Raw genomic sequence first — 27,883 nt, 5'->3', positions numbered from 1 at the left:
ATCACTTAGGCACCCAGACCTGGCAAACTGAAAATTTTACCTACTTGAGCACTTAACTTTAGGGCCCTATTGGTACTAAATCCCTAAAATGCATGACTAAGGGAGGAGTCAGGTCAGAGGAATAAATGTAGGTGCTCAGAGCTAATTTCCAGCACTAGGCAGTTAATTTAGGTGCTTAAAGTTAGGTGAATGACTAACAGTCCTAAATTTAGGGGCCTCAGTTTTAGGTGTTTTATGTTAGGCACCAGAGTTTTGAAAACTTAGAAGCCTAAGTACTTGATTCATTAAGGGGTCGATTTTAAAACGCCGGTGCATGCATCCATGTGCGGGTGGTTCCCGATTCGCACACATGGGCACGCCAATTTTTTTACTATGCGCGCACCAGTGCGGGCATGTTATAAAATAAGGTTCCCACATGCACGCTGGATTGTAATGTTCACGCGTGCATGTGTGGGTGAGTGGCCTCTTCCACGCACAAGGGGGGAATTTTAGAAAAATACCTGCAGCGATGCAATCGGCTGATCCCCAGATCCCTCCCAGTCCACTCTAGTCCCCTTTCCCTACCTTTTTTACCTTTATTTCCTCGCGCTGGCTGGCTGTTGGCATGTGCTGTCCCGTCCCCACCCCTCCCCGCCCAGATCACGCCCCCGGCCACCCCTTTTAGCTGACCCAGCACTTCTGCACATATTGGGGGTTACATGTGTAGCTGGGCCATTTAAAAAAATGCGCGTGGTGCGCGCAGGCCCAACCACAAGAATAACCCCTGAATTTTACACACGCAGGGCTTTTAAAATTCAGGCATAAGGGTTTTTCCCATAGACACAAAATGGGAGAAAAGGCTTAATGAATCTGGCCCTAGGTTTGCTGAAAATAGGTATCTAATTTAGGAGCCAAAATTGGCCTCTTAATGCTTTGAATGTTTTAAAGTTTCTCTTCTTGAATGTATTTATTCTAATTTTTCTGGTGAGAAATTAGTGAAGATAAAATTACAAATTTAATGATGAAGACTGACAAATAGTCCACTAATGTTGCTTTAAAGACTTCACTCTAGAAAATAAGTATGGTTGACCCTCATGGTTCATGCCATAGCACTGTGTGGTGCAGTGCAAGAGTCTCGAGTTTTGAGCCTCCTGATCAACAAGGCTGACAGTGCTCAGGCAACCAAAGGAAGCAGCATGATTAAGCCTAGAGAGGGAGGAAATATGACTGCCACTACTTAGGCAACTTCTGCTGGCCAAGATTATCATTGAAGGTAAGTTTCATAAGATACTAAGCTCCTGATCTATGAGCCAGCTAGTATACTTGTGTTACCCAAGCATGATTTCTAAAATGAGGAGATATATATATATATATTTTTTTTTTTTAATTATTATTTTATATATCGACATTCGATCTGAGATATCACATCAGTTTACATTCAGGTACTATAGGTATTTCCCGATCCCCAGAGGGCTTACAATCTAAGTTTGTACCTGAGGCAATGGAAGGTATGAAGAGGAAAAAAGGGAAGGACAAAAGTCTAAATTTATCTTCACTTGAATAACAATATTGTTGAATATTAAGTTAGATTTTTCTTTCATGAACATAAGAACATAAGATATGCAATAAAGGGTCAGATCAACAGTCCATAAAGCCCAGTATCCTGTCTCCAACAGTGGACAATCCAAGTCATAAGTACCAGGCAAGTACCCAAACATTAAACAGATCTCGTGCTATTAATGCTGGCAACAAGCAGTGGCAATTCCCTATTGATTAATAGTAGTTTATGTACTTCTCCTCCAAGAACTTATCCAAACCTTTTTTAAACCCAGCTTTACTAACTGCCTTAACACATACTCTGGCAATGAATTCCAGAGCTTAATTGTGCATTGAGTGAAAATAATTACCTCTGATTTGGTTTAAATGTGCAACTTGCTAACTTCATGGAGTGCCCCCTAATCCTTACATTCGGGCCAATCCTGTAAAGTGCGGCTGCGTTTACCCTGCTCCTAAGCCGCTTTTAACTCACGTTCCGGCCGCGTTAGCCCTTCCTGCGATCCCGAATCCCCTTTAACCTACTCCTACCGCGTCCTAAATTCCCCGGGTAACCCCTTCCGCCCGCGGCATGTATATTGCATGCAAACGAGCGAATTAGCGCGATATTGCATGCAAACGAGCGAATTAGCTATTCCCCTAGCATCCCGTAACCCGCGCCCCGACTAACGCTACCTTTCCCTGCCGCTTTGTCGCGCGTTTAACCTGCAAACTTACCGCCTACCCTGACCCAGGCGGTAGAGGCAGGGGTCAGGGTAGGTGGCAAGCTTTCCCCCAGCCCCCGCTCACCTGCCCCGGCCGCGATCATGGGTGCCGGTCTCCGTGGCAGCCCCAGTCCTCTCCCCTGCTCCCGAAGCCAAAAAAAAAAGCTTTTTTTTTTTTTTTTGGCTTCGGGAGGAGGGGAGAGGACTGGGGCTGCCACGGAGACCGCTTTCCCCCGTGCAAGTAAGTTGTTTCGCCGCTTGTCTCTTCTCCCCCCTCCCGGAGCAGGGCGCGAAAAGCCGCCTTGCTCCGGGAGGAGGGGGGACACTGACAGCGGCGAAGCTTTCCCCCAGCCCGGACACCGGCGAAGCCAGAAGATAGCGGCGGAGAAACGGCGAAACGACTGTCAGTGTCCCCCCTCCTCTCGGAGCAGGGCGGAAAAGCCGCCTTGCTCCGGGAGGAGGGGGGACACTGACAGCGCACAAGCAGCGATGGAGAAACGGCGAAACGACTGTCAGTGTCCCCCCTCCTCTCGGAGCAGGGCGGAAAAGCCGCCTTGCTCCGGGAGGAGGGGGGACACTGACAGCGGCAAAACTTTCCCCCAGCCTGGACACCGGCAAAAAACTTACTTTTTTGCAGCCACGAGCACGAACACGATCTGGCCTGCCTTAGCTCCTCCCGACAAGATGGCCGCCTGCACGGGGAAAGCGTGCAATTGGCCGCTGAAGACGTGACGTCACGACATCACGTCTTGAGCGGCCAATTGTACTCTTTCCCCGTGCAGGCGGCCATCTTTGTCTTCGGGAGGAGCTATCGGAGCCAGATCTTCGCCTTCCTGCTCGTGGCTCATGGCTGCAAAATTGTAAGTTTTGCCGGTGTCCGGGCTGGGGGAAAGTTTTGCCGCTGTCAGTGTCCCCCCTCCTCCCGGAGCAAGGCGGCTTTTCGCGCCCTGCTCCGAGAGGAGGGGGGACACTGACAGTCGTTTCGCCGTTTCTCCGCCGCTGTCTTCTGGCTTCGCCGGTGTCCGGGCTGGGGGAAAGCTTCGTCGCTGTCAGTGTCCCCCTTCCTCCCGGAGCAAGGCAGCTTTTCGCGCCCTGCTCCGAGAGGAGGGGGGACACTGAAAAGTCCTTTCGCCGTTGCTTCTGCGCTGTCGCCGCCGTTGCTTCCTGGTATCTGTCATTTCAAATGACATTTGAAATGACAGATACCAGCGTGGCGTGAAGCCTTAGGCCCGCGCACCCAGGATCCTGTATAGGCGCTCTATCCAGTATCCTGGTTTGCGCGGGACTAAGGCTTTTCGGACGCGGCTTACATTTACATATAATTAGGCTTCAGGATCGCGCGGTAGGTGAGCTGCTCTGTGCGGGCGGTAACTGCGGGTGCCGTAGGCACTAACGCAGCTCTTCCTACCGCACGATACAGGATTGGCCCGAATATTAGAAAGAGTAAATAACTGTTTCACATATACTGTTCAAGTCCTTTACTGATTTTGTAAACCTCTAACATATCTCCCCTCAGCTGTCTCATCTCAAGCTGAACAGCTTTAACCTCATTAGCCTTTCCTCAAAAGGGAGCTGTTCCATGCTCTTTATCATTTTGGTTGCCCTTTTCTGTAATTTCTCCAGTGCAACTATATCTTTTTTGAGCAGTACAGAGGAATTATGACATCCTCTGTTTTATTTGCCATTCCCGTCCTAATAATTCCTAACATTCTGTTTGCTGACAATTTCAATGTAATATCAACTATGATGCCCAGATCTTTTTCCTGTGTGGGAACTCCTAAAATGGAACCTAACATAATATAGCTACAGCATAAGTTATTTTTCCCTATATGCATCTGTACACTTCTGTACATTATATTTCATCTGCCATATGGACGTCCAATCTTCCAGTCTCACAAGGTCCTTCTACAATTTATCACAATCCGCTTGCGATTTAAGAATTCAGAATAATTTTGAGTAATCTGCAAATTTGGTCACCTCACTTGTCGTACCTTTTTCCAGATCATTTATAAATATATTGAAAAGCACAGGTCCCAGTACAGATCCTGAGGCACTCCACTGTCCACTCCCTTCCACTGAGAAAATTGTCCATTTAATCCTACACTCTGTTTCCTGTCTTTTAACCAATTTGTAATAAATGAAAGGGCATCGCCACCTATCCCATGACTTTTTACTTTTCCTAGAAGCCTCTAATGTGGAACTTTGTCAAATGCTTTCTGAAAATCCAATACACTACATCTACCGGTTCACCTTTATCTACATGTTTATTAACCCCTTCAAAAAACTGAAGCAGATTTGTGAGGCAAGACTTGCCTTGGGTAAATTCATCCTGGCTATGTCCAATTAAATCATGTTTATCTATGTATTCTGTGATTTTATTCTTTATAATAATTTCCGTGATTTTTCCCAGCACTGACGTCAGGCTCACCAGTTTATAGTTTCCTGGATCACCTCTGGAGCCCTTTTTTTAAATTTAAATGTTTATTGAACTTGAATACACAATAAAATCCACATTGTATAGTACAAATACAACCAGAAAATTTCAAGTCATGGTTTTCTTTTTCTCTTGTGATTCCCTTATTTCCCCCCCCCCCCCCCCCCACCCACCCCCCTCCCCCTGGAACGACAGCAACAGGGAAAAGTCGTACATTGAGGTAAACAGATAACCTTAGCACGGATCTCTTAGATCCTCCAACTCAGGTCTCCTCTCCATACCAAACCTCAAAAATGCCCACCTCAACGCAACACGCAAACGAGCCATTACAATAGCTGGCCCTACACTGTGGAACTCCCTCCCCACACATCTCAGAAACGAACCCTCACCACAAGTCTTTAAAAAACAGCTCAAAACATGGCTGTTCTTGAAAGCCTTCCCTCCTGAACCCCAGCATACTAAAATACATGTTCTTGAAAGCCTACCCACTTGACTACCACACTGCACTAACGCATATCACCCATTCCCCCTCACCACCACCCCCCACCCTTCCCTCCCTCCCTCCCTTTCCTCCCTTAACCATGTACCTTAACCATGTCCCCTCTCTACCCGTATCCAAGACATATTGTACATTCTGTAAATAGGCTATATGCCACAATCTATAATCACATTTATTTATATTCAACTGTTACAATGTTTCTTATGTTATTTATCTTATTATTATATTGTTTAATTTAATTTAATCGTTATCTTGTTACAATGTAAAATAGGGCAGTTCTCGCCCTATTCAACCTGTTATCTGGAAACCGATGTGATATCTCGATCGAATGTCGGTATACAAAAGAAATAAATAATAAATAAATAAACCGCAAGGTTGGATGACTATCACAGATGTAGACTGCAATGTTTGAACAAGAAATGTTTTGCATTAAAAATAGAGCTCGTGGCACAATACAAAATACTACAAAAGCAAAAAAATGAAAATCACAGCAAGGGGTATAAAGTATTCCTGCATATCAAGGCACAGGATCAGACATCAGACATCACATACAGAAATGATATGGAAACTAGGTTCCCTATTGATCAACTGTGAAGTTTACAAGTGAGAGATATAGGTTGTAAAAGGATTCCAAATGTTTTTAAATGAGGCTTGCCTATGATATTTAGCAGCAGTAAGGGATGCTAAGTGGCATATCGAATGCAATTTTGCCGTGACCTCAGAGACTGAAGGTAGTGAGGGCGACTTCCAATGTCGAGCCAGGGAACTACGAGCAGCTATGAAGAACTGTGACCCAAATTTCTTTTGGTATTTGTCTAGGGTAGTGGGGAACATATTCAGCAGCGCTGTTTCAGCTAACAGGGACACCCCTACCCCCAAAATATCATTGAACAGTGTGAACATGGCCTCCCAAAAAGGAAGAATGCATGTATAGGACCACCAAATATGCATATAGGTACCCTCGCCATTACTACACCGCCAACAAATTGCTGGTATGTTAGGGTACATATTGTGCAGTCTATCTGGAGTAAGATACCACCTAAAAATCATTTTGTAGCAGTTCTCCTGCAACCTGGCAGAAATAGAGCAGTGACGTGCTAGAAGGAGAGCCTCGTCTCAAGTCTTCTGATCGAACTGCTTACCAAGGTCATGTTCCCATTGTTGCCGATATTTACAACTGACCTGTTCGGGGGGGGGAAGAAAAGTTGGTAAATTTTAGAGATCGCCCCAGTCAAAGCATCCCCCCTTTGGAGATAAGCTTCCAGTAGTGATCTGCCAGGTCTGAGAGAACTGCTCCGAATGATACTGTGTATAAAGTGTGCAATTTGTTCATATAAAAGAAAATCCCTTTGGTCCAAATCGTACAAAGCAAAAAATCGATCCCTGGGAATAAGAGTGCCCTGTTGCAAGAGGTGACCTATGGAGTGAATGCCCCGTTCCCACCAATAACCCATTCGAGAAGATTGGAACCCTACAACAAGATGGAGGTTATGCAAGAGGGAGGATTGATAAAAATATTGGTGGACGCCCACTAACTTTGGTTTAGTAAGAGTCCATATCTTTAATGTAGTCGCCAAAGAGCTGGGAATGCGAGTGAGTGTTCTCCAGGTATACTTTGGTTGCCAAAATAAAGCCACTATCCCCATAGATCCCACCAGATCCTGTTCAATATGCACCCATTGCTTCATGGGTGGCAGGCGGGCTATATCAAAGATATAGCCCGCCTGCCACCCATGAAGCAATGTTAAGTTAGGCACCGCCAGGCCGCCTTGTGGAGCCCTTTTTATATATCAGGGTTACATTGGCCACCTTCCAGTCTTCAGGTACAATGGATGATTTTAATGATAGGCTATAAATTACTTGTAATAAGTCTGAAATTTCATTTTTTAGTTCTTTCAGAACCCTGGGATATATACCATGTGGTCCCGGTTATTTTTTACTCTTCAATTTGTCAATCTGGCCTATCACATCTTCTAGGTTCACAGTAATTTGGTTCAGTTCATCTGACTCATCACCTTTGAAAACCATCTCTGTAATGGGTATATCCCCAATAACCTCTTCAATAAACACTGAAGTAAAGAAATTGTTTAATCTTTCCGCATTGGCCTTATCTTCCCTAAGTGACCCTTTAATCCCTCGATCATCTAACGGTCCAACTGATTCCTTCGCAGGCTTTCTGCTTTGGATATATTTTAAAATGTTTTTATTGTGAGTTTTTGACTCTACAGCCAATTTCCTTTCAAATTCTCTCTTAGCCTATCTTATCAATGTCTTACATTTACCTTGCCAGTGCTTATGCTTTACCTATTTTCTTCTGATGGATCCTTCTTCTAATTTTTTAATGAAAATCTTTTGACTAAAATAGCTTCTTTCACCTAACTATTTAGCCATGCTGGCAATCGTTTGACCTTCCTTCCACCTTTCTTAATGCATAGAATACATATGGGCTATGCTTCTAGGATGGTATTTTTTTAACAATGTCCATGCCTGTTGTACACTTTTTACCTTTGTAGCTGCACTTTTCAATTGTTTTTTTTAACTATTTTTCTCATTTTATCAAAGTGTCCCTTTTGAAAGTTTGGTGCTAGAACCATGTATTTACTTACTGTCCTCCTTCCAGACATTAATTCAAATTTTATCATATTATGATCACTATTGCCAAGTGGCCCTGCCACCGTTACTTCTCTCACCAAATCCTGTGCTCCATTGAGAATTAGATGTAAAAACTGCTCCCTCTCTTGTCAGTTCCTGAACCAATTGCTCCATAAAACTGGCAATTATTCCATCCAGGAACTTTATCTCTCTAGCATGTCCTGATGTTTCACTTACCCAGTCAATATTGGGATAATTGAAATCTCTGATTATTATAACACTACCAATTTGGTTAGCTTCTCTAATTTCTCTTAGCACTTAACTGTCCGTCTCACCATCTTGGTCAGGTAGACGGTAGTATACCCCTATCACTATACTCTTCCCCAACATACAAGGGATTTCTACCCATAAAGATTCTATTGTACATTTAGTTTCATGCAGTACACTATGCCTACTCGTTATCGCTTATACCCTTCCCTGACACATGAGATTTCTACCCATAAAGATTATATTGTGCATTTAGTCTCCCTTACTGGTGTGAAAGGATTAAAGTTCATTCTCATTAACCAATAAAAGGGAAACAGTACTAAAAAAGCAACTTATTTTGATTATGCAGAAAATTCTACTTATATTACTATGTTCAATTTTACCGTTAATGAATTTTCATTTGTAGCTGTGTCCAAATGTATGCCGATATGTGAACTTCTTTTTTCCAGTGAATGCCTATCTTCTGATGACCTTGTAATTGAATAACCATCAGTGTCTATGCTCATTTTGCAAGAAGCTGTCCAAATTAATACAAAAGAGTTAATTATTGGTTTATTATTTTTATCTTTGTGATTTTCTTCTTCAAAATATTTTCATGAGGGCTAAGGCCAGATTCTATCTTCTGTGGGGAAGTTAAGAGGATCAACAACCAATTCCAATTTATTAAAATTTGTGAACCACTTACATCATTAAATTTCGTAGAGGTTAGTAAAGGTCATCAACATCAACTGTTTTCAAAATCTCAGTTTCCCTTCATTGTGCCCATAAACACACATATATCTTGTCGCGCACAAAAATACATGCTTTTTTATAACCTACATGTTGTTATAAGTGATGAAAAGGAATTGATTTGCACAATGCAGCTAGCAGACACTGCAGTGTACAAATCAACTCCTCTTGTTAGAATTTTCATCACTTATAAGTTGAAAAATTCCTTAATGATGTCAATTTTACAATGGATATCTCTGAAAGTCTCTGTAACACCACCCCTCTAACCCTAAACTACCTCTCAAAAACTCACCCCGGATCAAAGTGCCCCCTTACAATGGTTCATATATAGAGTATCAGACTGAGCTTTATAAAGAGCCTCTCTCTCTCTCCCCCACCCACACCCAAGAAAGAGATGCAGCATATACACATGCTGGTCCTGCCCTCTTTCTGAGTACACACACCCTTCCTGGCTATTTAAAAACGCACACATAAGGCTTTTAAAATCTACCATCTAATCTTTAAAGAAAGAGGTACTTTATTTGTGCCTTCATTCTAAAATCTTTTTTCATCATACATTTTTATTTTTCTTCAAATGGCAGTGATTTTCACTTGGATTTAGAGTTACATAATTACACATTTGGGTAGGTTGAAAGAAGACCAGAGGTTCATCAAATCCAATCTTCTTCCACTACTCTTTTGCCACTGCTTGGGTCTTGAGGAATTGTCAGTCAGCAACATAGATGTACTCAGTTTGCAATGATGTGCATCCTGATTCTGTTTTATCCTCCACTGAAAGGCTAAATTTCACAGGAAGCAGGTGCACTATGCTGGGAAACGGATCTATAATGCTGATTGACACTGTTCCGAGACCCATAGGTCTTTTGTGCTTCAGCAGGAAAAACCTTTGTAAAAGAATATTTTACAGGATAATTTTAAAGTGGAATTAAACTAAGCTAGTCAGATTTGCTTATATTAAAAGAGTAATCAAAGTCCAAGAGGATAAAAAATATGAAAATAATGGCACATGTACAGTATGAAATATTCAGAGCGAGAAGTCAACTAACAATCTTTCAAATGTTTAGCATGTACTATGCACAGATCTTAACACCGGAAAAATCTTTATATGTTACTCATGTTTCATAAATGACCTTCATAACGCCCTGCAGTATCTTTGGGCATTGTGCTCTGCTATCTCCCTAAAGGGAATATATACATCTAACCGGAACAGAGCGGAACAGCACTCCACCATCTTAAGGGAAGTACTAAATACTGGCGAATACTTAATGTCCAAAGATACTGCAGGGCATTATAAAAGTCATTTATGAAATATGAGTAACATATAAAGATTTTTCTGGGTGTTAAGATCTGTGCATAGTGCATGCTAAAAATTTGAAATACAAATGCAATAAATAAAGGCAAAGTGGATAACAAAAGTCAGCTAAATAAGTCACTCAGAGAGTCCAAGAAAAGCATTAACCTGTACCAGAACAGTTGGAAAGCTATGTGCACAAATGCTCATAGTTTGAGCAATAAAATCCTAGACCTGCAAGCCCTAATGGTGGAGGCGGACTTGGACATTGCTGCTATCACGGAGACGTGGTTCACGGAGTCACATGATTGGATTACTACCATACCAGGATATAACTTGTTAAGAAAGGACAGAGAGGACAGAAAAGGGGGAGGAGTGGCTCTTTATATCAAAACCATATCCAAGCATCCGAGCTGCAGGGAAGATGGGGCAAAGAAGAAGCTTTATGAGCCACCCTAAAAAAAAAGATGATGGGACATCCATTTTTATTGGTGTGGTTTACAGGCCTCCAAATCAAATGGAAGTACTAGACAGTGATCTGATTGAAGACATCCAAAAGATGAGTAAGAAGGGAGAAGTGGTGATTATTGGAGATTTTAATCTACCGGATGAAAACTGGAGAATCCCTTCTGCGGAATCTAACTGTTGCGACCGTCGCTGCTCGATGCCCTCACTCCGCCCTCTTTACCTCTGTGGCGATTCCATCTGGGTCTGATGGACGGCTAACTGCCACGGCGCCTCCATGCCGCCTCCCTCCGGCATCCCTGGACCGGCTCGACGTTCCAGTTCCGCCATGTTGCCTGAAGACCTAGGGCGTACGCGCATGCTCTGATTGAAGTACCAGCAAGAGAGCGAACCTCAGGGGCGTCCCCCTGAAATGATGTCATCCGCTTCCAATATTTAAAGGTCTCTATTTTGCTAACAATCTGAGTTAGCAAGGACTCGCTTCGGCTGTCCAAAGATACTCTGCCGCTTCGGACTTACCAGAGGTAACCACTCCTCGGGGGCCTCGCTCTTTTCTTTCTTTCAGATTACAGATAGGAACCGGTACTCGCTCCTCGAGGGCCCATGTTCCTGGACACTCTGAAGATTCGCTACTGCTTGGAAGCTATCACTGCTACAAACAATTGTAAGTTACCATCGCTCTCTCAGAGCTTTCCCTGGAATCAGGTACTCGCTCCTCGAGGGCCTAAACCTTTCCAGCTCCTGAGCTTCCTTGAGACCTTATGTGAGTTTTGTCATCTAGTTCTGTTCATGAACTCTGCCTACTCTGCCTACTCACTTTCTACAGTTTCTCAACAGCTCAGTCTTCCTGGATTGCTGTTCCAGTACCTGAGGGATTACAGCCCTGCCGGACATACCTGCTCACTACTGCCACCTCTGGTGGTTTTCAAAAACCTGTTTAATAAAAGAACTAATGTGTGTCTGTCTCCATACTCAAGCCTAGCCGGTGGTCCCTCTCGGGATATCCTCCCGGGGGCGTGGTCATCTGCCACTGGCCCAAGGATTCGCCTACAACTATATCAGATTCATTACAGATTGCTACTCCTTAGCTAGACGATATCTAAGACACTACAATATTGCTACCTCACAGCTCCGTCACAGAGCTTTCCTAACAGATTGCTACTCCTATCTGATTGCTCCTCCCATCAGATAGCAGATCTATAACCGATAGCTAACTCCTCTCTCAGGAGCCCGCAACACAGATTCCTAACACTAACAGTAGTAGAGAGATAGTGGATGCCCTGCAAGTGGCTCTGTTCATACAAATGGTAATGGAGCATATGAGGGAGGCAGCTACACTCGATTTAGTGCTCACTAATGGAGATAATGTCTCTAATGTCTGGATGGGTGCCCACCTCAGCCCCAGTGATCATCAAACAGTATGGTTTCACATCTCTAATACTATACGGAGAAGTCGCACAAAGACTAGGGTTTTGTGTTTCAAAAATACGGATTTTGTTGAAATGGGGAAGTGCCTGGAGGAAGAACTAGAACGATGGGAGAAAACAAGAAATGTGGAACAACAGTGGCCAAACTAAAAGGAGCAATTACTGAAGCAATGTTAGAAAAGTAAAGAAAAGCAAGAAAAGAATGAAACCTATCTGGTTCACAAAGGAGGTGGCTGATAAAATAAAAGATAAAAGAACAGCGTTTAAGAAATATAAAAGATCCCAAAGGGAGGATCACAAGGAAGAATATCTGGTAAAACTGAGAGAGACGAAGAAAGTAATCAAGAAAGCGAAAAGTCAAGCGGAAGAAAGGATTGCCAAAGAGGTAAAGCGAGGTGACAAAACATTTTTCGGATACATCAGTGAAAGGAGAAAAGTCCAAAGTGGTATAGTGAAATTGAAAGGTGAAAAGGATCAATGGGTGGAGACAGATGAAGAAATGGCAGAAATATTAAACAAATACTTCAGTTCGGTGTTCACTATAGAAGATCCTGAAGAAGGACCGACGCTAGTTAACAAGAAACTGGAGGGGAGTGGAAAGGATTAAATTCCATTTACAGAAGAGAATGTATGGGAAGAGCTAGGAAAACTGAAAGCAGACAAAGCCATGGGGCCTGATGAGGTTCATCCCAGGATACTGAAAGAGCTCAGAGATGTGCTGGCGGCTCCACTGAGTGACCTGTTCAATAGATCCCTGGAAACGGGAGTGATGCTGAAAGATTGGAGAAGAGCGGTGGTGGTCCCTCTTCCAAGAGTGGGAACAGAGAGGAGGCTGGAAACTACAGGTCGGTTAGCCTCACCTCGGTGGTGGGAAAAGTATTGGAGTCGCTGCTGAAGGAAAGAATAGTGAAGTATCTACAAACAGCAGAATTGCTGGACCAGAGGCAGCATGGTTTCACCAAGGGAAGGTCCTGTCAGACAAATCTGATAGGCTTTTCTGATTGGGTGACTAAGGAATTGGATCGTGGAAGAGCAATAGATGTCATCTACTTGGATTTTAGCAAAGCTTTTGATACGGTCCCACACAGGAGCTAGTGAATAAAATGAGATGGTTCGGAGTGAGTGCCAAGGTGGTGACCTGGATAGCAAACTGGTTGAAGGACAGAAGACAATGTGTGATGGTAAATGGAACTTACTCGGAAGAGAGAGCAGTGATGAGTGGAGTGCCGCAAGGGTCGGTGTTGGGACCACTCCTGTTCAATATCTTCATGAGGGACCTAGCGGATGGGATAGAAGGTAAGGTTTGTCTATTTGCAGATGATACTAAGATCTGCAACAGAGTGGACATGTCGGAAGGAGTGGAGAGAATGAGATGGGATTTAAGGAAGCTGGAAGAGTGGTTGAAGACATGGCAGCTGAGATTCAATGCCAAGACGTGCAGAGTCATGCATTTGGGGTGTGGAAATCCAAAACAAATGTAATCGATGGGTGGTGAAGGGCTGATGTGCAGGAGCAGGAGAGAGACCTTGGGATGATAGCGTCTATCGATCTGAAGTCGGCGAAACAATGCGACAAGGCGATAGTTAAAGCCAGAAAAATGCTGGGCTGCATAGAGAGAGGAATATCGAGTAAGAAAAGGGAAGTGATTATCCCCTTGTACAGGTCCTTGGTGAGGCCTCACCTGGAGTACTGTGCTCAGTTCTGGAGACCGTATCTCCGAAGGGACAGAGACAGGATGGAGGCAGTCCAGAGAAGGGTGACCAAAAAGGTGTATGGTCTTCATCGAATGCTTTATGAGGAGAGATTGAAGAATCTAAATATGTATACCCTGGAGGAAAGGAGGAGCAGGGGGGATATGATACAGACCTTCATATACTTGAAAGGTTTAAGGATCCAAAGTCAACGACAAACCTTTTCCGTTGCAAAAATATCAGCAGAGCCAGGGGTCACAATTTGAAGACTCAGAACAAATTTCAGCAAGTATTTCTTCACAGAGAGGGTGGTGGATGCCTGGAATGCCCTTCCGGAGAAAGTGGTGAAGACTAAAACTGTGAAGGATTTCAAAGGGGCATGGGATAAACACTGTGGATCCATAAAGTCTAGAGGATGTGAATGAAGAGAAGAGGCATGGGGGTGGCTTGCGGGAATGACGGCTACTACCTGGAGATAATACCTTTATTCAATAAACATACACACGGTTAATGCGACTCCAATATTGCTCTATGCTTCAATGGCAAGAGGAAATGTGGAAAATAGGATTTGCATACACAAAAAAGCGGGGAGTAGCTTGCTTGTTACGGCAATTACTACCCCAAACCAAATAATGCCTGATACTTCACTTCCACTGCATATCCAGCATAGCTCACTGCTTCAACGGCAGGGGGGAATGTAGAAAAGATGATTTATATTCAGACAACAACCAACAAGAACTGAATTACATAGTCTGGATAAGCAAATAAGCATGGGTGTAGCTTGCTTGTTATGGCGCTTACTACCTCGAATCAATTAAGCATGATACTTCTCTTGGAATACATATCCAGCACAGCTCACTGCTTCAACGGCAGGGGGGAATGAAGTAAAGTGGAATTATATTCAGACAACCAAAAAGGACTGAATTGCTCAGGCTGGATAAACAAATAAGCGTGGGAGTAGCTTGCTTATTGCGGCAGCTACTACCCCTAACCAATTAAGCTAATTACTTCACTTAGATGCAGCTCCAGCACTACTCTCTACAGCAATGGTGGGGGTGGAAGTGAAATAGAACCAAAATGTTACTAAGGGTCAAAAGTATCAGATAAGTATGAGAAAAAAATAAGTGTGAAAACTTGCTGGGCAGACTGGATGGGCCGTTTGGTCTTCTTCTGCCGTCATTTCTATGTTTCTATGTTAGTTGACGTCGCTTTGAATATTTGATCGATATAATCGTCAATAACGTTCTAAAATAGAATACTTATTTAGTTACATATTCAGTATGTTCATGTAATAAAGCATGTCAGGCATTGCAACAGTATATTATGCACACTGCAATGCCTAGATAGAGTTTTATATGTGAAAACGGAATAAACGCGCTATTCCCATGTAGTCTAAAAATTATCTCTTGCAGAGGTAACCTCATATAATTTTATGGCGGGCTCATGTTATTAAGCCTCATGCCATCAATATACAGGTGGTACATACATTCGTCACCAAGAATTTATAATCATTGGTTACTCTGCGAGAGTGTTTGAGATAGATTGTGTATTATATTTGCAATGTCCAGGTAGTGCGGTGAGCTAGTGTAGCAGGAAAAGGACAGCTCTGAAAATGGCTACGGCCCGACACGATTCGTGTTTCTGTTGCGCTTCCTCAGGGGCCAGCATTTGCCATGTCTAAATTTAAAGAAACTATGATCGCCTCCGCGTGGATGTTTATTGATTTGTTCTAAAATTGTCCAACGCAGTTGATCAAAGGTGTGTCCAACGTTCATACAGTGACCCACCATGGGTGCCTCTGTGTTGCCTGTATTGAGCCGGCTCCTGTGTTCATGGAGTCGGGTTTTAATTTTTCTACTCGTACGGCCGACATATAAATAAGGGCAGGGGCATTGTATGACATAAATGACCGAAGAGGAATTGCATGTGGTGATCGACCTTTTGTAGTATGTGTGTCCTGTTGTAGGATGATGCCATTCTGTGCCTTCTATGGTGGTGGCACACATATCGCACTGTTCACATTGCGCCTATAAGCGGAGTCAGAACCTTAAAGATCACGTAGTACGAGCAGATTCGAATCTCTACATACCACACAAGACAGTAGGACAACACAAACAAATCAATAAACATCCACGCGGAGGCGATCATAGTTTCACATTAAACTACCGTGAACAATGGTGGATATTCACATTAGCTTCCGAATTTCCCCGAGGATTAAATGATACAGTCGAATGGTCCTCATTGTTCTAGTATCCTATTGGCTCCCACTCTACCTAACTTCTCTTCTGATTGGTTCCTTCTCAAGAAGCAAGTAGGTTTAAAACCTGCATCTCAAATGGCGGATCCTGCTGTCCGGCGATAGCTACACCCTGGTAGCAGAAGTAACCTTGGCACAGACGGTGAAATCGTATGTATAACAGTATGTAACAGATATTGTGAAGTCAGCTCTTGGCAACAGCAAAGTAAAACTTTGTCTCTTTAAATTTAGACATGGCAAATGCTGGCCCCTGAGGAAGCGCAACAGAAACACGAATCGTGTCGGGCCGTAGCCATTTTCAGAGCTGTCCTTTTCCTGCTACACTAGCTCACCGCACTACCTGGACATTGCAAATATAATACACAAACAATCTCAAACACTCTCGCAGAGTAACCAATGATTATAAATTCTTGGTGACGAATGTATGTACCACCTGTATATTGATGGCATGAGGCTTAATAACATGAGCCCGCCATAAAATTATATGAGGTTACCTCTGCAAGAGATAATTTTTAGACTACATGGGAATAGCGCGTTTATTCCGTTTTCACATATGATGCTGTTTTGAATACATATGACTGTACATCATATATAGATACAGTTTTGTAAAGTAGATAGAGTTTTAGGCATGTGGCTAGGGAACACTTTCTAAAGTATCTGCAAGTAGATGATAATAGTAAATGTTCAGTTTATATATTTTTTTACAGTCTTACTAATTGAATTTTGAAGATTTTCCACATCAAACTTTAATGGTGAACAGTCCATTTGTGAGAAATGTGCAATTCTGAGCAATACTGTAGCAATAATTTAGCTCAATGCCTCAGAACTCTGTAAATCTGATTTCTTAGTTTCTTCTAGATAATCATACAATATAATAAACTTATATTTAAGAAATTCAAAAATACACAGTTTCTAATTTGTATTAATGGAGCAGAACTTTAACTAATCCTCATTTATTAGGTACAGAATTCACAGAGGGACTAATTATCCAACATATTTACCCTAATTATCCATGTACTTATTAAATAAGAATGTGTCTTTGGCATTCCTAACAAGGTTAATTATCTCAAATGTGATTTTATGCCATCAAAATATTGCTTTGTCTTAAGATTTTATTTAATATCAAGTAGTATGTTTAGATTATTTATAATGACTTTTTATTATGCTATTTTTGTAGCATTTAACAAAATGATATAGTATAGAGTCATATTAATGGCTGAGGAGGTCTGCATGTATAAGTAAAACTGCATTCTAGATAAAGTATAGTGTAACATTTCAAGTGAAGGAAATACCTTATTTTCTTGTACATTTTTGGCCAGAAATGTGGAAATCAGGTTTGGCATTCTTGACTGAGTTGCTGGGTAAATTAAAGCTCCCTTACACAGTCACTAACGTTGTTTGTTATCATCAATATATATGAAATGCCTAGGATCAAGTAAATAGCGTCTGTCTGTCAGGTCCAGCATTGTACGCACATGCCCATCTACTGATATGATTATCCCTGTGCCTCTAGCTGCCTCCAGCCTGTATGGAAAACAGTAGGGAACTGGCACAGCAGGTTCGTGCAGGATGGCGCATGCAGCAAACAGCTATGATGGGTAGATCAGACTTGCAAATTGGTGGAGGGAGATAGCAATAGTGGTAGGACAAGAGAAAATGGGAACAATACAGATACTCATTTCTTAGCAAATGTTTTGCGGGTATCTGTTAGTACTATATTATTACCACTAGTATGGTCTTCCAGAGATGTAGTGCTTGAATCATGATAACCAGGCGAAAAGTCTTCAATTTTAAGTGAGCATGTAGAACAAGGAGAAAATTGGCAGGTGACATGATTAGACTGGACAGGTATAGATTCTGACTTGTCTTCATTCCACCCTGGTGAGTTCTGATTTTCAGACAAGGGACCACTTCTGTGTTCAAAAGTAAAAAAAAGATTGGAAGAAGCCAAATACATAAAAACAAAGTTAGACAACTTTGCTAAAAACCAACAAACTAACTAAACAGTGAACAGTATTTTATAAACTATGTTAAATTTTATTTTTAAAACATTTATTTTTTGGATTCAATTTATTGAATTGCTGCTTCCGAAAGTAATTTGCAAAGGAACTTCTGCAGAAATAGTCCTTTAGAAAATTGCATCACTGGTAATGCATATAAGATTATGCACATATTTTTTTATTTTTAAAAAATATGTAACTCACCTTGATCTTAGATTTGGAAAAGGTGAATAATTAAATCTAAAAAAATGTGCATAAATTATCTTGGCAAACTATGATACTAAATAGCAGATGTAACTGTATGCATGTAGTTTGCTGGGATAATTTTGAGAGAGAGAGAGAGAGAGAGAGAGAGAGAGAGAGAGAGAGAGAGAGAACCTAGCTATTATAATCCTCCCCCTAGATAGGTATTTATATCTCTATGGGAGGCCCACCTAGGAACTCGAGGTGAGGTTTAGGTATTAGTGTAGGGGGTTAGAGACCACTTTGACATTCAATGTGAGACAGTACGAACAGAACAGTGCTCTCTTGTGAAGATTTGATGACCCTCGGAGTGAGAAAACTCACCCAAAGATGTGATTTGTGCAATGTTCTCTCAACCTAGCTTGATGGACTCTCTACCTGGGTAACATCAAGCTAGGTTGAGAGAACATTGCACAAATCTCATCTTTGGGTGAGTTTCCTCACTCCGAAGGTCATCAAATCTTCACAAGAGAGCACTGTTCTGTTCGTACGGTCTCACATTGAATGTCAAAGTGGTCTCTAACCCCCTACACTAATACCTAAACCTCACCTCGAGTTACTAGGTGGGCCTCCCATACAGATATAAATACCTATCTAGGGTGAAGGTATTACAGCTAGGAACTCTCACACACACTCTCTCTCTCCCATTTTTATAAATGACCCACTTACACATGTATATCAGATCTTAATATTGTGCAACTTGGAAATTTATGCAGCCTATTATAAAATTACTGCTAAATTAACAGATTAATGTCAACAAAACTTTAGCAGATGGACGACTATTTTTTTTTTAATTTCACCAAACTAACACCACTTTTCAGTATCAGTAATCTGTGTATTTCTTTCGAATGCTTAAAAAAAATTGCACCCATGGTGCATGTTTCAACATTGTAGAAATACACATGGAAAGTAGCAACATTTATTTATTTATAAATATTTCTATACCGCATGCTCCACGGATCGCAGCAATTTACAAAGGGGCGGATTTTAAAAGGGTTACGCGCGTAACCGCTCTTGCGCGTGCTGAGCCTATTTTGTATAGGCCCGACGATGCGCGCAAAGCCCCGGGACATGCGTATGCCCTGGGGCTTTGTGAAGGGGGTGGGACGAGGGCGGGGAGTGGGCGGGGCGGGACCGAGGCCTCCTACACAGCGGTCATTTGCTGCTGTGCTGGGGGATCACGTGCCGGCAGCTGGCCAGCATGCGTAACTTATAAAATAAAGGTAGGGGGGGATTTAGGTAGGGATAGGGTCGGTTTAGTTAGGGGAAGGGAGGGGAAGGTGGGGGAAGCAGAAGGAAAGTTCCCTCCGATTTTGGAGCGGCCTCGGAGGAAACGGTGAAAGCCATCGGGGCTCCCCTAGGGCTTGGCTGCGCGCTCATGTTATAAAATTGGGCGTACATTTGTGCGCGCCGGGTAGCGCACACAAATGTAGGCCGCGCATGAAGGTTTTGAAATCTGCCTCATAGTGTACATGCATTTAAAAAAAATTACAACATGTACAGTTAGAATAAAATACAGGGAACTACATAAGACAGGAAGAAAAGAGCTGAGCCCAGTCTTCAAACACTGCACAATGTATTAATGACAAATTGTATTTTAAGTTATTTATGACATCTCTGCATCCCTTTGAATCACCAATGCTTGAAATCGTCGATTACCTCTCACTGATTGGTATCTATTGCATATAGAGTCATAAATGGCATGACGCAAACATACATAAAAAATGAATCCATCAGAGAATTTGGTCAACTGTTAGGGAACATCTTCAAGAATTTCATAATAAGAACTTAAAATAGTATTTTTAATTGATACAGAATGAATGTTATTATTTTCCTTGTAAACTACTTAAATATAACAGTATTTTACAGGTACAGTTTTATTTTAATATTGTAACTGCAAATGTACTTATATTGGTAAAATAAAATAATAATCAGGCCTTCTAAAACATGGTCATTTTTTTAGATGTTTTTCAGTTTTAAAGTTACACAAATGTTTAAGTTCCTATGTAATGAGGTAGGTCTTCATTAAAAATGTGTTCACTGTTACTTTTATGTCGTTTTAAAGGTTTTCTCCCATGTTATGTCTAAGGGAAAAATCTTATAGCTCAAAATAAGGTTTCCTTAATAAAATATGTCTCTATTGTTCTTTTGTAGTTTCCACAGTCAGTGAGTCTTTGCATTATTTAATAGACCTGCAAACAAAGCCTAGCTGGTACTGGAAGGCAGTCAAAGCAGCAATGCCTGCAACAAAATGAAGAGGTAAAATTTCAAAAAATAAACAGCACTTCACCTAGTTCCTAAATTTAAGGCTAAAAATGTTATAAATTTAGTTCCCTAAAACCTAAATTTAGGTCTACAATTCATTTTCCTGGATTTAAGCCCCTCAGTTAGATGCCGAATGCTGAAAATCAACACTAGAAGGTGAATTTAAAAAAAACTGGTGTGCACATCAGTGAGGGGATGAGCACACAAGTCGGGCTTGTGCATGCTGACCAAATGTTAAAAGTTGCCCAGATGTGTGTATATCTCCCGCAGTGCGCATATTTCATGCAATTTCAAAAAGGGGCATAGTATGGGCAGGGGCTTTTTGGGGCATGGCCAAGAGATGTGCGTGTAATACTTATGCACTGGAATGTACCCAGATCCACTGGCATCTAATGGGTGAATTTTAAAAGCCTGGCACCTGCCAAAGTCGCACCAGGCGCGAACAAAAGTACGCGCTCGCACAAATTTATAAAATCTACCCATAAGTTTAGGATATTATCTCTTCTTTTCAAATCTGTAAAAATGGATTGTCTATTTTATTTGGCCAATTTCATAAGTCCATAGTTACCATCTAGGCCCCTTTCATCCCAGGAAAAAAACCTATTAACCATCCCAACTTTTAAAAATGGTCATTTAAAGGGCTTTTTTGTTAATAAGCCCAGTCTTATAGAATCAACTGCCTGAATGTAATGTCCCTTACCTCCACAGTCCTGGTATAGCTTCCTGCAGCGTGTGGCATCCTTGGGCTTAGTTGAAACCACCTGCACTTCCTGTAGCCCTTTCATAGATCATGCAGCCAGCATTTCCCGTGGGTGCTGACTGATGTCATCCCAGTTCTAGTATATAAAGAAGCTCAGTTCCACCTCCTAGCACCTTACCAACAGATCCACCTGCCTAGGAGAGTGCATGTTGCTCTTCTTTCTCTCATTCCTGATCCTCTTTTTTTCTTGGTCCTGTCTTGTTTTTCCAGCTCCTGTCCTTGCCATGCTTTTCTTGACCATGCCTTGCCTTTTCTTCTTCTAGTCCCTTTCTTTGTTCTCCCTGCTCCACTTCTACCCTCTTGCCCTCGCTGTTTTGGCTCCTGACTCCTGTCTTGCCTTCTCCTGCCTCAATCTCTCCTCGTTGCACACTGCTTAACCTTGGACTGACACAGAAGCCTTCCTGGACTCCGGGTCCAGGGGAAATTTCATTGAGGAGGTCTTGGTAAAGCAATATCATTTCTCAGTGGTCTTCTTAAAAACCCTTGGTAAGGATATCGTTCATATATGGAGAACCACATTCAGACTCCCTATGTTACGTGTGCCATCCACAGCAGACCCGCGGCACGGCCCCCTCACCTCTCTTCAGTAACTCCAATGCCTGGTCCCTCGTCTCTGGTGGCAGTAGGCTGCCAGCTCCATCCTCGGGCCACCCCTGGTGCCTCCGACTCAGCTACGGCCCCAGGTGTCTCCAGTCCAGCTACCACTTCCACTGCTGGCCCGCAGCCCCGGATGATAACGTCAGCGGAGCACTGGTATTTAAGCCCAGGCTCCGCTCCCTAGCTTTGCCTTGGCAATAGGTCTCCTCGCTGGTCAAGTACTTGTTGCCTCCTGTGAGATTTGTCTCGTTCCTGTGTTCCTGTTCCTCATTTGACCCCGGTTCCTAATTCCTTCGTTCCTGCGTTCCTGCTCTTCAACCCTTCCTCGGATTGCCTACAGGGACTTTGACTCTGCTTTGCCTGACTACGTTTATGTCTCTCTCCAGAGCCGGACCTCTGCATTGCCTGACTACTCCATTGCCTCTCTCCAGACCCAGACCTCTGCATCGACTGACTACTCCATTGCTTCTCTCCAGGCCCAGACCTCTTCATCGCCTGACTACTCCATTGCCTCTCTCCAGACCCAGACCTCTGCATTGCCTGACTACTCTTTTGCCTCTCTCCAGACCCAGACCTCTACATCGCCTGACTACTCCGTTGCCTCTCTCCAAGCCCAGACCTCTGTATTGCCTGACTACTCCGTTGCCTCTCTCCAAGCCCGGACCTCTGCATCGCCTGACTACTCCGTTGCCTCTCTCCAAGCCCGGACCTCTGCATCGCCTGACTACTCCGTTGCCTCTCTCCAGACCCAGACCTCTGCGTCGCCTGACTACTCCGTTGCCTCTCTCCAGACCCAGACCTCTGCATCGCCTGTCTACTCCGTTGCCTTTCTCCAAGCCCAGACCTCTGCATCGCCTGACTACTCCGTTGCCTCTCTCCAAGCCCGGACCTCTGCATTGCCTGACTACTCCATTACCTCTCTCCAAGCCCGGACTTCTTCATTGCCTGACTACTCCGTTGCCTCTCTCCAAGCCCGGACCTCTGCATTGCCTGTCTTCTCCGTTGCCTCTCTCCAAGCCCGGACCTCTGCATTGCCTGTCTTCTCCGTTGCCTCTCTCCAAGCTCGGACCTTTGCTTCGTTTGACTACGTTTGATTATCTCTGTGATCAGACTTCAGCCTTGCTTGCCACTACTTCCAGATTGCCACCAGCCCTGACTCAAGCTTGCTCTATGTCGCCTCTTCAGCCAACGTCCTGGACTTGGCCTATTCAGGCTTCGGCCTGCTCTTGCTCGGCCGTCCCCTGTCTGACTTTGTTCCTTGGGCACCCAAGTCTCCGGGACACTACCTCGTGCAGTACCAGACTGTACCATCTCTCTACTGCTATCTCTGGGCTGACCTCAATCCCCCCATCGATGACATACGGCGGCCCACCTAAGTCCAGCTGGCCCCGGGACCCAAAGGTTCAACCTGCGGGGAATGAGGGCTAGTATTGGTGAAGCGCCAGCTGGCCTCCATACATTGGCCCACTTTGCCTGCTGATGGTGGGGATCCATAGGTCCCTACCTACGGGTTGCGTCAACCCCACCTTGGCCCAAGGGTCCACCTCTGGCTCAGCACCCTAACAACAACCACTTTTTTAACTGTACAAATTGGAGCCCTGCAAAAGAAAAGCCTTACATTTTTTGACTACCCCCTACTAAATCCCATCATTCTTGGACTGCCCTGACTAATGCAGCATAATCCCTAGAGATAATTTGTTGGGGACTTCCCTGCCAGCAACATCTTCCGCACATCTTCCCATCAATTCCAGTGGTCTGAGTTTCGGTGCCTCTTCCTCAGGGTCTTCCTTCTCAATATACCGAGTTCATGTATGTTTACAGCAAAAAAAAGGTGGAGTCCTTGCCTCTCTTCTGGATTTAAAGGGCCCATCCACATCCCTGGCTGATGATGTCACTGCCTCATAGATCTCCTTCAGGGGAAAGTGCTGCAGCGAGGCAGGGTGTACCTTCTTTACTCTTCCAAAAACAAAGCCATGAGAGAATATATAAAGGAAAATCTGGAGCGGGGGTTTATTCAGGGGTGGATTGGCCTATCAGGGCTTCAGGCATGCCCTGATGGGCCGGTCCAGCCAATCACATGGTTAGTGTTGGTCACAGTGGCTCCACGCCTGCAGCCACTCTTGTCCCGTGGTGGAAGTTTCCTATGTGACTTTAAAGTTTCACATGGCAGAAGCAGTGACACCCTACTCTTCCCGCTGCTGTCTCTGAGACTCGGACCATCCCCCACCTTAACCACGGAGGCAGGAAAAAGTGCAGCCGCCTTCCCTAACTGGCTCGTATTGGTTCTTTCCCTTTGGAAGGCGGGCGGTAGGCATCCCACTACTGCCTTGCCATGGGCTCCATGTTGCATGCCTTCTGTTCCTCTGTCGTGGGACCCTCTTATCCTGAGGCTATGGAAAATAAATCTCCCCCCCCAAAAAAACCCAGTATTGAGGCTTATAGCCTGCCCCTACCTATGGCAAAGGATGCCTCCTCCCGCAGCAGCAAGCAGGCAGCTCACTGAGACCCTATTAACCGAGGGCTTTGCCTGCATCTCCATAAACACCAATGTGAGTAAAAACCTTTTAAAAAAATGTTAATAGGCTGCTGCTATTGTGCCTGCATTTTTTTAGGGGTGGGAAGAGAGTGTGTGAGCAATCCAGTCAGAGCCTGAGAGTGTGTGTGACAATATATGAGTAAGCATGTGTGACTCAGCATGTGAGACTGAGTTTGTGAGACTGAGCATCTGTACCAGTAAGCGTCTGAGAAAGTGTGGGCAAGACTGAGTGCTTGTGTCAGCGACTGTCTTAGAAAATGTGTGTGAGATTGAGCATCTATGTTAGTGAACGTCTGAGAATGTGTGAGACACAGTTTGTGTCACTGAGCATCTGAGAAAATGTTGCGCTCGCTTCCGTGATAGGCCCACGAGCGGCTCCACTCACCGGCCTGATGCCACTGACGCCTGCTTCTTCACGGCCTGAGTGCTGCCGGCGTTCCTGCTCTTCGCAGCCCAGGTGCCGCCAATGGCTCCAGCCATCTGTGCAGCTGGGAGCCACTGTCAAGATCTTCTTTGTGGCTGAGTGCTGCTGCCGCCACCGGCTGCCATCACCCCTGCTGCTCCTGCAGTCACCTTCATTGCAGCGGGCCTGAGACCACCGCTGCTGTTATCATCTTCATAGCTGGAACGCCGCCAACTCCCTCCTGCACCCGACATCCTAGGCATACATGCAAGCCTCTCTTCTAGGGCCCACAGAACAGATAGAACGACATGGTTTAATGGAACAAAGTCAGCATGGCTTTACCCAAGATCTGCTTCACTTTTTTGAAGGAGTTAATAAACATGTGGATAAAGGTGAACCGGTAGATATAGTATACTTGGATTTTCAGAAGGCGATTGACAAAGTTCCTCATGAGAGGCTTCTAGGAAAAGTAAAAAGTCATGGGATAGGTGGCGATGTCCTTTCGTGGATTGCAAACTGGCTAAAAGACAGGAAACAGAGAGTAGGATTAAATGGGCAATTTTCTCAGTGGAAGGGAGTGGACAGTGGAGTGCCTCAGGGATCTGTATTGGGACCCTTACTTTTCAATATATTTATAAATGATCTGGAAAGAAATACGACGAGTGAGGTATTCAAATTTGCAGATGATACAAAATTGTTCAGAGTAGTTAAATCACAAGCAGATTGTGATAAATTGTAGGAAGACCTTGTGAGACTGGAAAATTGGGCATCGGAATGGCAGATGAAATTTAATGTGAATAAGTGCAAGGTGGTGCATATAGGGAAAAATAACCCATGCTATAGTTACACAATGTTAGGTTCCATATTAGGTGCTACCACCCAAGAAAGAGATCTAGGCGTCATAGTGTATAACACATTGAAATCGTCGGTTCAGTTTGCTGCGGCAGTCAAAAAAGCAAACAGAATGTTGGGAATTATTAGAAAGGGAATGGTGAATAAAACAGAAAATGTCATAATGCCTCTGTATTGCTCCATGGTGAGGCCGCACCTTGAATACTGTGTACAATTCTGGTCGCCGCATCTCAAAAAAGATATAATTGCGATGGAGAAGGTACAGAGAAGGGCTACCAAAATGATAAGGGGAATAGAACAGGTCCCCTATGAGGAAAGAATAAAAAGGTTAGGACTTTTCAGCTTGGAGAAGAGACAGCTGAAGGGGGATATGATAGAGGTGTTTAAAATCATGAGAGGTCTAGAACGGGTAGATGTGAATCGGTTATTTACTCTTTCAGATAGTAGAAAGACTAGGGGGCACTCCATGAGGTTAGCATGTGGCACATTTAAAACTAATCGGAGAAAGTTCTTTTTCACTCAACGCACAATTAATCTCTGGAATTTGTTGCCAGAGGATGTGGTTAGTGCAGTTAGTATAGCTGTGTTTACAAAAGGATTGGATATGTTCTTGGAGGAGAAGTCCATTACCTGCTATTAATTAAGTTGATTTAATAGGCTGCTGCTATTGCGCCTGCACTGCTATTACTAGCAACAGTAACATGGAATAGACTTAGTTTTTGGGTACTTGCCAGGTTCTTATGGCCTGGATTGGCCACTGTTGGAAACAGGATGCTGGGCTTGATGGACCCTTGGTCTGACCCAGTGTGGCATGTTCTTATGTTCTTAGCCCTGGCTGATGTCACTACCTCATCAATCCTTCAGCCCTATACAAGGGCTCTCTGCCAGTTCCTCAGGGCCTTTGCATTGGATCATCATGGTCATCATGGCGCTTCTTCCTGCAAGGTCTTCCTTGATCATACTTCTATCTTTATGGTCTTCTTGTTCTTCCTTGGATGTTCCTGATCTTCTTGTTCCTGTTACAAGTTCCGGTTCCATGTTCCTGGTCTCCATGTTCCTCGTCAGAGCTCCTTCATGTTCTATGTTCCACATTCCTGGTCTCTCATCAGTGCCTCATTCAAGTCTCCTGAATCTTCGCTTTGTTCAAGTCTTCATTCAAGTTCCTGATGTTCCTGTCTTTGTTCCAAGGTCAGCCTGTTAGATCCTTCCTCGTTCTTCCTCCAGGTATGCAAGCGTCATGGTCTGTGACCAGCCCATGGGAGTTTATGTAGGATACTTCCTGACACAGGGCCTGCTTCCAAGTCCGTCTTCACTGGATTGAGTCCTCGGAGTTCATCCATGTTTTTAGAGTTCAGAGTTCCAAGCCAATTTTCAAGTCAAGTCTCAAGTTCCTAGTTTCAGGGTTCGTGGAGCTTGTCCAGCCATTGGATCTCCTTGCTCCTCATTCCAAGCCATGTTCCTCGTTCCAAGGAATGTCTTGGCTCCTGTCCTCACCAGAGTCTCAGCCTGAGCCTGTCTCGCTCCCACCATGGTCCGTGACCAACCTGTGGCAGGTTCTGTAGGGCATCCAAAAACCACTTCAAATGGTAGGAACGTCCAAAAACCACTTCAAATGGTGACAATCCAGTAGAAGTTGCTGGATGAGAATTGATGGTGAATTCAGCCCATGGAAGCAATTTGGCCCAGTTATTCTGTCGGGACGTGACATAGGCTCGAATAAACTGCTGCATCGTACGATTCATCCGTTCCGTCTGGCCATTCGACTGCGGATGGTAGGCTGAAGTGTAGTCCAGAGTGATGTCGAACAACTTGCACAAGGCCTTCCAAAATCATGCCATGAATTGGGACCCACGGTCGGATATGATGTGTGAAGGTAGGCCGTGGAGGTGGAATAAGTGCGTTATGAAGAGCTTTGCAAGCTCCAAGGCTGAAGGTATGCCAGGGAGCGCCACGAAGTGTGCCATCTTGCTAAATCAATCCACAGTCACCCAGATGGTGTTCATTCCACCAGAAGTAGGTAAATCAACTACAAAGTCAGTAGCGATGTGCAACCAGGGCCGATCCGGAACTGGCAAAGGTTGCATTTGACCCCATGGTTGTCCAGAAGCAGGTTTGTTCTAAGCACAATTGGTGCAGGATGCCATGTAGGAATAGGTATCCTTTTTGATGATAGGCCACCAATACAGCTCCTGAATCTTGAGCAGGGTACGGCGTTGACCAGGATGGCCAGCCAGCTTGGAATCGTGCGCCCAAAAGAGCACTTTCTTCCTGAGTTTCTTTGGAACGATAGTTTTTCCAGTGGGCACTGACTGTGTGGATGCCAAGAGGATTTTCTTCG

The 27,883-nt window shown here is 43.9% G+C and overlaps 1 protein-coding gene across 16 annotated transcripts in view; it reads right to left on the bottom strand.

Annotated features, from left to right (window-relative positions):
- ZBBX (zinc finger B-box domain containing) overlaps nucleotides 1-27,883 on the bottom strand; it is an 881,823-nt gene that overhangs the window by 384,032 nt on the left and 469,908 nt on the right. For all 16 annotated transcript variants that reach the window (XM_029616113.1, XM_029616112.1, XM_029616111.1 and 13 more), the window contains 2 exons: nucleotides 17,615-17,802; nucleotides 8,413-8,546 (listed from right to left, as the gene is read on the bottom strand). In XM_029616113.1, coding sequence (XP_029471973.1) covers nucleotides 8,413-8,546; nucleotides 17,615-17,802 — 322 coding nt within the window. The remainder of the gene's footprint in view (nucleotides 1-8,412; nucleotides 8,547-17,614; nucleotides 17,803-27,883) is intronic.

The sequence above is a fragment of the Rhinatrema bivittatum genome, chromosome 9, assembly GCF_901001135.1.
Source record: "Rhinatrema bivittatum chromosome 9, aRhiBiv1.1, whole genome shotgun sequence".
NCBI classification, from domain to species: Eukaryota; Metazoa; Chordata; class Amphibia; order Gymnophiona; family Rhinatrematidae; genus Rhinatrema; species Rhinatrema bivittatum.
Note: the sequence above shows the minus strand (reverse complement) of the source record. Positions and strands in the feature narration are given on the sequence as shown.